Here is a 13,579-nt window from a genome sequence, read left to right on the forward strand (position 1 = left end):
CTCCTGGTTTCATTGATCTCTCCTATTGTATTTTTAGTTTCTATTTTGTTTATTTCTGCTCTAACTTTATTTTATCCTTCCTTCTGCTGGTTTTAGATTTTTTTTGTTATTCTTTTTTTAAAGATCCTTTAAATGTAAGGTTAGATTGTTTATTTGAGATTTTTCTTGCTTCTTGAGGTAGGCCTGTTTTGCTATAAACTTCCCTCTTAGAACCACTTTTGCTGCACCCCAAAGATTTTGGATCATTGTATTTTCATTTGTCTTCATGTATTTGTAAGTTTCCTCTTTGATTTCTTGGTTGACTCATTCATTAGTAGCATGTTATATAATCTCTATGTATTTGTGTTCTTTCTAGATTTTTTCCTTGGGGTTGATTTCTAGTTTTATATGTAGCATTGTCAGAAAAGATGCATGATACCTCTTCACTCATTTTGAATTTGTTGAGACTTGTTTGTGGTCTAACATGATATATTCTGGAGAATATTTTATGTGCACTTGAAAAGAATGTATATTCTGCTGTTTTAGGATCGAATGTTCTGAGTATGTCTGTTAGGTCCATCTGGTACAGCATGTCATTCAAGCCACTGTTTTCTTGTTGATTTTCTATTTGGATGGTCTGTCCGATTTCACTGGAGTGTTAAAGTCTCCTACTATTATTGTATTACTACTGATTACTTCCTTTAAGTTGTGGGCTTCTTTATTTATTTGGGTGTGCCATGGTGGGTGCATAAATATTTACAATTGCTATATCTTGTTGGATTGTTCCCTTTATGATTATGGAGTGTCCTTCTTTGTCTCTTGTTATTGTATTTACTTTAAAGTCTATTTTGTCTGATGTAAGTATTGCTACCCTAGCTTTCCCTTGAAATCTATTTGCATGATACATGTTTCTCTGTCCCCCTCAATTTTAATCTGCAGGTATGTTTAGGTCTGAAATGAGTCTCTTCTAGACAGCATCTAGATGAGTCTTGATTTTTTATCCATTCTGTCACTGCATGCTTTTTGATTGGAGAGTTTAGTTCATTTACATTTGAGGTAGTTATTGATAGGTGTGTACTTCTTGCAAATTTGTTGCTTGTTTTACAGTTGTTTTTGTAGATCTTTTCTGTTCCTTTCTTGTTCTCTTCTCTCATGGTTTGCTGTCTTTCTTTAGTGATATACTTGGATTCATTTTATTTTTTTACATGTCTATTACCAGTTTCTTGATTTGTGGTTACCATTAGGTTTATATATAACATCTTGTGCATATAATAGTCTGTATTAAGCTGATGGTCACTTAAGTTTGAACTAATTCTAAAAGTACCAAAATTTTCTCCTCTCCCCTCCATGTTTTAGGTATATAGTGTCATACTTTACATATTTGTATTTTGTGAAACCCTTGACTGGTTTTTATAGATGTACTTGATTTTACTGCTTTTGTGCTTCCTACTTTTCTTACTTCTGCTTATGGTCTTTCCTTTCCATTTGAAGAGTCCCCTTTAACATTTCTTGTAAGGCTGGTTTGGTGGTGATATATTCCTTTAAATTTCATTTGTCCTGAAACTCTATCTCTCTTTCTATTCTGAATGATAGATAAAGCCCTTCTGGATAGAGTATTGTTTATTGCAGGTTTTTTTCTTTCAGCACTTTGAATATATCATGCCACTCCCCTGTGTCCTGCAAAGTTTCTGCCGAAAAATCAGCTGATAGTTTTATGGGCTTTCTGTTGTACGTATTGTTTTCTTTTCTCTTGCTGCTTTTAAAATTCTCTGTATCATTAATTTTTGCCATTTTAATTACTGTGTATCTTGGTGTGGACCTCCCTGGGTTGATTTTGTTGGGGGCTGTCTGTGCCTCTGGATCTGGATTTATGTGTCTTCCCCCTGATTAGGGAAATTTTTAGCTATTATTTCTTCAAATAAATTTCCTGCCCCCTTTCTCTCCTTCTTCTGGGATCCATATAATGCAAACGTTATACTTGAAGATATCACTGAGTTCCCTTAATCTATTCTCATTCTTTATTCATTTTTCTTTCTCTTGTTTAGCTTGATTGTTTTCCATTACTCTGTCTTCCAGGTTACTGATCTGTACTTCTCTTTTCTCTATTCTACTATTTATTCTCTCTAGTGTAGTTTTAATTTCAGTTATTGAGTTCTTCCTCTCTGACTGGTTCTTTTTTTGTGTGTTTTCTGGTTTTTTGTTGAGAGTCTCACTGAGATCTTCCACTCTTTTCTCAAGTTCAATGAGTATCTTTCTGACCATTACTTTAAATCCTCTATCAGGCATATTGCTTATCTCCATTTCATTTCTCTCTCTTTGTCCTGTTCTTTCATTTGGGGATTATTCCTCTGATTCCTCAGTTTGCCTAACTCTCCATGTTTGTATCTATGTGTTAGGAAAGTCAGCAACATCAAGTCAGCTGTGGCAAGTAGTGGCCTTATCAAGAAGAGATCCTGTGGTGCCCTGTAGTGCAATGTCCCTTGTTCACCAGAACCTGGCATTTCAAGGTGTTTCCTGTGTGTGTTGTGTGCACCCTCATGTTGTGGCTGAGCTGTGTTTGCCTTCAGTGTAGTGATCTGCAATGGCTCCTTTTGCCTGTTGTGGGCAGAGTTTGGTCCCTGTGTTGTTAATGGGCCAGTCTGGGGCTGTCTTGGGCTTTAGTTGGGTCAGACCAGGTGTTTGCCGGAGCTGTGATTACACTGAACTGCAGGGAGCCCTCCCTGTGTTATCCCCTGGTAGGTTTTTGTTAGTGGGTGGGGGATTGTAGTCAGACCAGGCGTCTCCTCCCAGCCCATTGCTAAGGCTGCAGTAAACTACTGTGTGGTTATCTTCCCATCTCCTTTGGACAGGAGTCACTTTGGAGTGGTATTGGCCCCTGTTGGGACTGTTTGCAGAATGCCACGCCTGTGGTGCCATTTTGGATATACTCCTGCTGAGGCCAGGTTGCAGGGGATGAGTCTGCAGAAGAACCCAGGGGTGGGGCACAGCAATCCCAAGTGGAGAGTGTTTGTGCTGCACTGGTTTCTGCAGACATCTGCATATATAGGCTGGGGGTGGGAGGGAAATGGCACCTGCCAGCTCTTTTGTTCTTGGAGAAGTCTCCCAAAGATCCTTGGCCCTCCAGCATACACTCTGAGATTAATAGATAAGTCTTCCTGTATACCCCAGGCATTTTTTCAAACTGCTGCTTTTATGCTATATCTCAGCAGGGCTATTTGTTGTGCTCTTTATTGGAAGGGACTTAATTTTCTCTTGCCCTCCAGCTCTCCCAGAGCCAAGCTGTTCATCTGTAAAGTTCTAGGTGGTAAGCCCCACTGATTATAAAAACTCCAGATATTAGCTCCCTTTGGTTCTCAAAGCCAGTGTTACGAGGCCTTGTCTTCCCAATGCAGGTCCCTGTGACTGGGGTGCCTGGTATGGGGTCTGCTCCTCTCCCTTCTCTGTTCTTGTGATGTCCTTCCTTCCCACGGACAGTCTCCTGAGTCAGCTTGGCTCCCAACTGTGTTTCTACCTGATGTGGTCTCTTCTGTATGTTTACCTGTGGAGTCTGTTCTGCCAGTCTTTGAATCATTTTCAGGGTTGTTTACACTGATGTGATTGTTATCTAGTTGTATCCATGGAACAAGGTGACTTTAGGATCCTCTGACTCTGCCATCTTTTCTGGAAGTCCCCTATACTCATTTCATTCTGAAAATGACTTGAAGTAGCATATAAAGATATGAGCAGTTTTTCACGATAATATAATGCAAGTAACTGGGAAGGAAGAGAAGATGAGGATAGGAGAGAAAAAGATTAAACCAGGAGTAAATTTAGTATCCCAAGGAGATGTCACAATATCTTTTTAGAAAGATGGGTCATCAGATTTTTTTCCAGCTTTCTGGCAGCCATCAGAAATAAGGAATTAAAAATCCATATACATGAATTACAATATCCGTGTTTTAGGGAAAAGGAAGAAAGAAAAACTACTTTGTTCGATATAAGAATAGTTTATTGAGACCTGCAAGAAATTTCTTTTGTGTTTCTATAGAGAGGACCGTATGAAATTGTGAAATATCCTTTACTTCTCTACAGTAAATATAATAGTTATTTCATAGGGGTTAAAAAATTTTTTTAATGTTTATTTATTTTTGAGAGAGAGAGAGAGAGAGAGTGCAAGTAGGGGGAGGGTCAGAGAGAGAGGGAGACACAGAATCCGAAGCGGGCTCTAGGCTCTGAGCTGTCAGCACAGAGCCCAACGCGGGGCTCAAATCCACAGACGGTGAGATCAGATCTGAAGTCGCACACCCAACCAACTGAGCCACCTAGGCTCCCTATTTTATAGGTTTAATTTAGCCATTCCTTGCTGTAACTGCATAGCAAAAGAATTTTGTCTAGTTTCCTAAAGGTACTTATACAAACAGCTAAAATGCAGTCCCAGACACACAGCTTCCTGATGATCTAGTCTATTCCAAGATTAATATTTAGAGTATCTGGATTAGAGGAGTGAATAAAGAATATATTTAGTGCATAAAAATGTTTTTGTTTTAAAACAAAAAAATGCTTTTCTTTTTTGTTTAAAAAATAAAGTTATATGCACATCTATGTCACTAAATTCTGCATATCACTCAGTTCTACGTGTTTGATTAGAAAAACAGCACTCCCAACTCTGATTCTCCTCCTCCCAAGACACTTTGCTTTTAACTGTCTTATTATTTTGGTGTTTTCTTGGTATCTAAATATCATGCTGGTAATGCATCTTGAGTTTTAATTCTTTGTATTAGCTATTGACTGTCTTTTATGCTAACGGGGATTTATTTAGGTCTCTTTCCTCTCTCTACTTCCATGGTACATATGCACATTTTCAGTATACAGCCCGTTTTCCATTCTACTGATGTAATTTGCATTCTGGTTAATTCAGTATTCAGTGTTTACATTTTTTTTAACGTTTTATTTATTTTTGAGACAGGGAGAGACAGAGCATGAACAGGGGAGGGTCAGAGAGAGGCAGACACAGAATCTGAAACAGGCTCCAGGCTCTAAGCTGTCAGCACGGAGCCCGATGTGGGGCTCGAATTCACGGACCGCGAGATCATGACCTGAGCTGAAGTCAGCCACTTAACCGACTGAGCCACCCAGGCGCCCCAGTGTTTACATTTTTATGACTACAAATAAGAGCTGAGATATGTTACTTTTATTTTCCTCAGCATCTTTTTTCCCCCTTAGAGTTAATAGCTGTATTTTTGTTGTTGTTACTAGTTTTCTTTCTATTTATCAATATAATTTACCTCTAGGTTTACTGCCATTTATCCACATATCCTCTTAAGGTGTTTATTTCTATCAATTTTGCATTTATGAAGAAAATTCTGGAGTTTTTTTTCTCGCTCTTACATGAACCAGTTGCTGTGCACTCCTAGTTTTCATCCTAGAATATCTCCCTTCACCTGTTTCTTGTATTAGATCTCCTGTTTTTTGTATTCCAGGTCTTCCTTGTCTTGGTTTTGTGTCTTCATTTTGTTGGAAGAAATCATTTCCAACAAATGATTTGTTGGAAGCTCCCTAAGAAAAGATACAGGGGAGGTAAATTTATTGACAATGTCTTTTTATCTCTCATACTTGATTGATAGTTTGGCTGGCTGTAGAATTCTAAGCTGAAAATAATTCCCCTTGTTGGAATTCCCATGTTGGAAGAAATCATTTCCAACAAATGATTTGTTGGAAGCTCCCTAAGAAAAGATACAGGGGAGGTAAATTTATTGACAATGTCTTTTTATCTCTCATACTTGATTGATAGTTTGGCTGGCTATAGAATTCTAAGCTGAAAATAATTCCCCTTGTTGGAATTCCCATGTTGGAAGAAATCATTTCCAACAAATGATTTGTTGGTAGCTCCCTAAGAAAAGATACAGGGGAGGTAAATTTATTGAAAATGTCTTTTTATCTCTCATACTTGATTGATAGTTTGGCTGGCTATAGAATTCTAAGCTGAAAATAATTCCCCTTCAAAATTGTGAAGACATTGGTCTATTGCCTTTTATATTACAGTGTGGTTCAGGAGTCTAATGTTCTGATTGCTGATCCTTTATCTATAATCTATTTCTTTATCTCCTTTTGTCTCTCTCATTTCTTTTTGGAAATGTATAGAGTTTTTAGTCATGTATTCTGAAATTTCATGATAATGTACTTTGATGTGGATCTATTTTTATTCCTCATTTTCTCTAGTCCTTTGAATCCAAGAAGTCATACTAATCAATTTTGGGAGATTCTTTTGAATTCAGTTTTACCATTTTCCCCATCCTTTTTCTCTGTTGTCTTTTTTTCTGAAAAGCCTGTTATTTAGATGTAGGACCTTCTGGATTGGTTCTATAATTTTCCTTTCTATTCTTTTTGCTATACTTTGGGAAGACTTTCTCACTTTTATCCTTAGAACCTTATATTGAGGTTTTCATTTTTATGATCATGTTCCTAATTTCTAAGTATTTCTTTTTTTTTTTCCTTGTCACATAGATAGATGGTCTTAACTTATTTCTCCAAGAATGGGGGTGGTAATTTTGTTCTTTGATGTTTTCTTATAATGAATTTTTCTTTATTTTTTATTTCTGCTCTAATGTTTCTAATTTCCAATATTCTCTGTTAAATCTTCAAGTGTATTATATTCTTCCTCCTGCTAATCTCTTCTGAATTACTTTTCTTTTAGTTCTTTTCATCCCAGACTTAATGATATCCATTCTTCAGATGGGGGTTAATCCTTGAATTACTCTTCATGTTTAAGGGTAAGGTCTAAAAAGCTTGTGGATGGGGCTTACCAACTGTGAGGTTGGTGATTGCAGGGTGATCTTGCTGAACTTTTTGTGGGTAGTTCCCATGTTGTATCTTTAGTTCCTCTTGGGCTGGTCAGATTTTCTAGAGAAGACTTCTCATTTCCTGCATGGATGGTAAAGGCCTGGGTGCCAGCATTGTCCAAGCTGAGTAGGGGAAAGACTTCAAGCATTCAGAAGGCATACATTGACTCAATCACCCTTGTTTTAGAGCAGTCTTTTTACCTTCAGTTGTGCCTGGTATTTGATGGCCCAGAGACACTTCTTTTACCTTCTCCAAAGAATAACACTCTAGTTGTCTGTTAGAGTTAACAAAAGGTATGGAACTAAGAGGAGTATTTAGGGATGTAATTGTTTTTTAAGCAGCTTTCATCTAATTCTCCTTATTTCAGCCACCACCTTCTCCCTACCCCCATCACTATCTTTTCCAGAGGTACCTGGTGCTGTTAATTCCTGAGCCTTTTGAAGATTCTACAGAGTAAGTTCCATTGGTTCTTGGCTTTCCTTACTGCCAGCTTAAGATTTGGCTTTCCCAGATCTGTTAAGTCAGTTACCACTTATGCATCTGCTTTTCAGCTTCCAAAATTAATTTTGTTGTTGCTGACTCCTCTCTTGTTCTCCCTGTTCTTGTGTTTTATGCTTATAAAATGATGCCTTTATTGTACCTTTAATGATGTTTCTAAGAGTGGGTGAAAGAGACATGTGTTCAATGCACCCTTTTAGCCCAGATGTCCTGACATTATTTCTTACTACCAAGCTTTTAAAGAGTACTGGGGATAAATAATTTGAAGATATATCTGGAATGTAGGTAGAGAGTTTTGTTAATTAAAGGCAAGTCCACCATCATTATATGACCATCATCATTATTACCATCACCACCATAACCATCATCACTACCACCATTAATTTCGTCAGTTGATTCTCATAATCTAATGAGAAGTACTATAAGGAAGGTAAGGGAAATTTTATAGATAAGGGAAATTAAGGCTTAGAGGGTGTGAGGAATGTGCACAGGGTCACACAACCTATGTGGGCGGGATGTTGGACCCTCAAAGCCTAAGTACTCTTATTAATCCCTGGGCCTGGGCATCACTGCCTTCTTTTCATAATCAACATTAGCTAAGCTAGAGTTAAGGTTGATATCCATGTAAGAAAGTTTAAAAGCCTAAGCAGGGCACAGGGCTAAATAGAAAGTCAGTCCATCTTTACATTTCTTGTTCTGGGGAGGTACCACCCATAAAGAAACTAGGTCCTCTAGGTCTGTTCTATGTCCAGGTTGTAGATCTAGAATCAACTGGGGACCTCAGGAGCAGGAGGCTGGGGTACAAGTTGCAGGAATGGTCAGGCCCTATAGCCTTGATGGCAGCTCTATGGGGTGATTCCCACCAGCCTGGCTGCCTATATTTCACCATTTTAGAGATTAATGTTGCAAATATATGTCAGTGAACCTGTTAGGTGCTGATAGTCTGTCGTGGTGTCTGACTGACTTAGCAGGGAGCTGCTGATGACTTACAGCTGGGTGAATGAGATGTGATGAATCACCCTGTTACTTTCCCTTTGGTTAAAGCTGAAGGAATTGAAGAATCTGCAGCAGCAATACTTACAGATTAACCAAGAAATCACTGAGTTACGTCCACTGAAGGCTCAACTTCAGGAGTATCAAGATAAGACAAAAAATTTTCAGATTATGCAAGAAGAGCTAAGGCAGGAAAATCTCTCCTGGCAACATGAGCTGCATCAGCTCAGGTATGATAATCCCTGCTTTTTGACTCTTTTTCTTTTAGTTTTCTTTTTTTTTTTTTTAGCTTTTTATTATAAAATATAGTTTTATAAGAAGTTACAAAAATAGTACAGAGAGCTCCTGTATACCTTTCACCCAGTTTCCTCTAATGGTAATATCTTACATTACTATAGTATACCCAAATTAGGAAATGACATGGGTGTGAGTCATAGACCTTTTTCAGATTTCATCAATTTTATGTTCACTTACATATGTATGTGTGTGGTATGTGTGCATAGTTCTGTGCAACTTTATCATATGTGTAAATAAATGTAATCATCACTGAAAATAGTCACTTCCTCGCCCTCCTATGCCAATATCCTACTCTGGCAACCACTAATCTGTTCTCCACCTCTATCATTTTGCCATTTTGAGAATTTTTTAAAAGTTTTTATTTAAATTCCAGTTAGTTAACATACATCATTTTAAGTGGAATCCTACGGTATGTAACCTTTTGAAATTAGCTTTATTCACATATCATAAATGCCTTTGAGGTCCATCAACATTGTTCGTGTAACAATAGTTCATTCTTTTTATTGATGAATAGTATTCCATGGTATGAATATACTGCTTTAACCATTCACACGTGAGTGTTGCTTCTCATTTTTATGTGTTATTAATAAAGCTGCTATAACCATTTGTGTATAGGTTTTTATGTGGAAAATAAGTTTTCATTTCTCTGAGATGTTTGTCCAGGAGTGCAAATGCTAGGTTGTATGGTAAGTGTCTGTTTAGTTTTTTAAGAAATTATAAAACTATATTCCAGAATGACTGTACTATTTTATATTCCTAGCAGCAATATATGAATGATCTAGTTTCAATATTGAATGCTGTATTCTTGTCAGCATTTGATATTGTGACTGTATCGTAGTTTTTTAGTAGATACGCCATGGTATCCCAGTGTGGTTTTAATTTGCATAATGGCTAATAATGTTGAAAATTTTTTTGTTGCTTATTTGACATGCATATGTCCTTTTTAATGAAATGTTTGTTCATGTGTTCTGTCCATTTTTTATTTGGGTTGTTAATTTTTTTTTACTCTTGAGTTTTGAGCATTCTTTATATGTTCTAGGTACAAGTTCCTTATCAGATACGTGGCTTGCAAATATTTTCTCCTAGTCTGCAGCTTATCTTCTCATTCTTCTCAATGTCTTTTTAATTTTGATGAAATCCAATTTAATGATTATTTTTCTCTATTTGCAAATTCAGTAATTTCAGTTCTAGCTTCATATTCACTGATTCTTGATTTTTTTTCTTCATCACTTCTATTCTGTTGTTGAGCCCATTGAGTTATTAGCTTTTATTTTGGATATTATATTTTTAAGTTCTAAGATTTCTTTTCAGTCTTCTTTGTATCTTCTATTTCTTTGCTGAGATTTTCTCTTTAAGTGAAGTATAATTGACATACAATGTTACATTAGTTGCAGCTGTACAACATAGTGATTCAACAATTATATAGATTATGCAGTGCTCACTGTGATAAGTGTAGTTACCATCTGTCACCATACAAAGTTATTACAATATTATTGATTATATTTCCTATGCTGAACTTTTCATTCCTGTGACTTATTTGTTTTATAACTGGTAGTTTCTGCCTCTTAATCCTCTCACCTATTTTGCCATCCCTCCTCCACCCCCTCTGCTCTGGCAATCACTGGTTTGTTCTCTGTATTTATGAGTCCATTTCTTTGTTGTTTTTCAGATTCCACATATAAGTGAAATCATATGGTGTTTGTCTCATTTTCTGTCTGACTTACTTCATTTAGCATAATACCCTCTAGGTCCATCCATGTTGTGAATGACAAAATTTCCTTCTCTTTTTAGTTCAGTAATATTCCTGTGTGTGTGTGTGTGTAAACCAGATCTTCTTTACCCATTCATCTGTCAGTGGACACTTGAGTTGCTTCTATATCTTTGCAGTTGTAAATAATGCTGCAGTAAACATAAGGATGCATATATCTTTTTGAATTAGTGTTTTTGTTTACTTTTGGAAAATACCCAGAAGTGGAGTTACTGGGTTGTATGGTATTCTATTTTTAATTTGTTGAGGAACCTTCTTACTGTTTCATATAGTGGCTGTACCAGTTTATATTCCCAGTAACAGTAATTGAAGTTTCCTTTTTCTCCACATCCTCACCAATACTTAACTATTTCTTGTCTTTATGATAATAGCCATTCTGACTGCTGTGAGGTGATACCTTATTGTGGTTTTGATTTGCCTTTCTCTGAAGATTATGATGCTGAACATCTTTTCATGTGTCTGTTGCCCATCTGAATATTGTCTTTGGAGAAATGGGAAGCATTCTGTATTTTCATTTGTTTCCAGTGTGTTAGTAATTGCTTGTCTAAGCATTTTTGTCGTGGCTGCTTTAAAATCCTTATATAATTCTATACATTTAATTCAACATCTGTGTCATTTCTGTGTTGTAATCTGTTAATTTTCTTTTCTCAGACAAGTCATAACTTCCCTGGTTCTTAGTATGAGTGATTTTCAGTTGTATCTTGAACATTTTGGAGATGATATGACTCTCAATCTTACTTAAATTCTCTGCTTTAGTAGGCTTCCACTGCTAGATGGAGGGTGCAGCCCAGTGGGCTGTCTACTCAGCCTTCATTGTTACCCCAGGAGAAGAGGTGCCTTGATACTGCCAGGAAGAGACAGCTGCCCAGGTTCCCCATTTGTACTTCATTGACACTGCACTTGGTGGGGAGCAGTGCATCAGTATTGTTAGGTGAGAATACAAGTCCAAGGTCCATACATGGATTCCATTGATACCATTGGGGGTGGCAGGTTTTGGAGAGAGGCATTTCATTATCACTGGACAGTGGGGGAAAATATAGGTTCCTCACTCAGTCCCTACTGACATTGCAGGAAGGTGGTTGAATAGGTAGACATCTACTCCTCTTGTTACCCCTGGTCCAGAAGTCCAAAGTCCAAACTTTCTATTGACCTCTTCTGATACTACCTGCACAGGGACAGGGAACCTGTCTCTGATACTACCTCTGCTTTGTTACCTTGTTATGGGTAGAGGTAGATGTCTAGACCCCACATGTTGTTTACATTGATACTATAGTGGGGTGTAGGTGGGGGCAGTCAGAGTCACCTCTTTTCCACTGGGTAGTGGTGATAGTCCAGGGTACTTTGGCCTTTTCTGATACCACCCAGCAAGGAGGGTGAATTACACCTAGTTATCTCTAGGCAAAGATATAAGTCTGCTCTTTCCACTAGGATTTTGTTGATTTGGGGTGGAGGTAAGGTGCTGTGGTTTTTCCATGATGTTCACCTAGAATAGAGTGATTACTGTCTTTAATATTTGCCTCACTAGGCTTTTGGCAAGTGGGAGCAAACTTTACTTGGTACTCACTGGTGTTTCTAGATTGTTGGATCCTTCTTCACCCAGTTTGGGATATATAAAATTCAAAAAGAAAAACCAGCAAATTCATTGCTGTGTCATTTCTCATGTCCTGGGGTCCCTAGTTGGTCCAATTTCTTCTCTCCATGTTTCTGGGTCTTCCTGTGTTTGTTTTTATACATAATTCCCAGGGTTTTTATCTATACTTAGTGGGGGAAATAAGGAGATATGCATCCACTCCCTCTTGTCTGTATCCAGAAATCCAAGCCCTTTTCTTTTAAAGATGAATAATAGTGTTATATGGTACTATTAGAGCAGAAAAAAATATAATAAGAACTGTACTTCTGGCTGGTCTTTAAATTCAGTGTTTCTAACAAATTTGATCCAAAAAGAAAGGTAAAGAAGAAATGCTTAGCAGTATGTAAAAACAAATCCTGTTGTTGCAACCTCACTGTTGGAACTTTATTGCTGTTTCAAATCCAAAACTTTCAAAGTTTGGTACTAAAAGAAGAATCTCTGTGTTGGAAAGTACTGCTAATCATGCAGCACCTGTTTTGTCTCACCTGCTGCTATCGGCAAGTGAATACAGAGAATACAGGTGGAGTCTAGATTCCTATCCAACTTACAGAGGGGCTACCATCGTGGCAGTTAGCAATATAATAAAAGTATTGTTGGAATGGCCCTAAGGCAGCTCTTAATGTGCAGACACAAAAGATTTGTTCCTTCACCGATCCTAGATAACATACATTTTGCTAACGTGGCATTTCAAAATAAACCTTAAGCCAGCTTTACAGAGCTTTGTAGAACTTGGTAATTTAAATTTTGCCCAGTAAAATTACATCTAAAAGGTTTTCATATTTAACATCTTATTGACTTTCTTGTAAGTGAACATATATATAACCTATTTCATGGAGTTGATAGCCTCTCCAAATAATAAAAGTACACATTTTTAACCAAATGATGATTGCAAAGGTAAAAAAATTGAATTTTTGCTTTCTGGGAACACAAATTTCTTCTGTTTATTCTTTCTGGAGTTGAATCTCAAGAGAAAAAATGAATTGCTCCGTTTCAGCTTTATCTCCCCCCACTCATTCCCTGCCCAGGGAATAGCTACCCTGAGTTTATTCTGTTAGAGTCTTTTAGAATCAGTGCATTATCAAGAGATCAGGATCTCGGTGTGTCTTTTTCCAAATGCATAGTAAAACTGACCTTTGAATTTAGGGATCTCCAAAGATGATTGGAACCATATGGGAGACATCAAGTTGATGCTCCCATATTATCTCCAGGTCACCTGGAACTACAAATATATTAAGTGTCCAGTTACCAGTATAAACTTAAGAGCTGCAAAGCTCTAAAGGCTTATTTTCTGTAGACACCTCTTCCCTTTTAAATTTCCTGAAAGGGCATTCTAAAAGGATACTTTCCTTATAGAGTTGAATCTTAGAGAAGAGAAAAAAATGATTTCTGGTCTGTTGATTTTTTTGCCCCCTCATTGTGTCCCCATGTACCTTTCTCTTAGCCTTTCTCTCTTGACCTTCCACAGTTGAGCAATTTTGAAGAAAAGTAAAATTATATCTCAAGTGAATGTGAGTAAATTGGGGGGAGGAAAGGAAGATATTTTACTTCACATTTAGAAGGAAGAAGAAAATGAAGACACAGGTTTGATTCCCTGA

The 13,579-nt window shown here is 37.2% G+C and overlaps 1 protein-coding gene across 7 annotated transcripts in view; it reads left to right on the forward strand.

Moving 5' to 3' along the window:
* GOLGB1 (golgin B1) overlaps window positions 1-13,579 on the forward strand; it is a 77,784-nt gene that overhangs the window by 51,516 nt on the left and 12,689 nt on the right. For 4 of the 7 annotated variants that reach the window (XM_058731235.1, XM_058731238.1, XM_058731237.1 and 1 more), the window contains one exon: window positions 8,341-8,519. The exons of 1 other annotated variant lie outside the window; for it this stretch is intronic. In XM_058731235.1, the coding sequence (XP_058587218.1) occupies window positions 8,341-8,519 (179 nt within the window). Of the gene's footprint in view, window positions 1-7,165; window positions 7,252-8,340; window positions 8,520-13,579 lie in introns of those variants that run through there. 2 more of the 7 variants (XM_058731239.1, XM_058731241.1) reach the window with 2 other exon arrangements.

Source organism: Neofelis nebulosa, chromosome 5, assembly GCF_028018385.1.
Source record: "Neofelis nebulosa isolate mNeoNeb1 chromosome 5, mNeoNeb1.pri, whole genome shotgun sequence".
Taxonomy (NCBI): domain Eukaryota; kingdom Metazoa; phylum Chordata; class Mammalia; order Carnivora; family Felidae; genus Neofelis; species Neofelis nebulosa.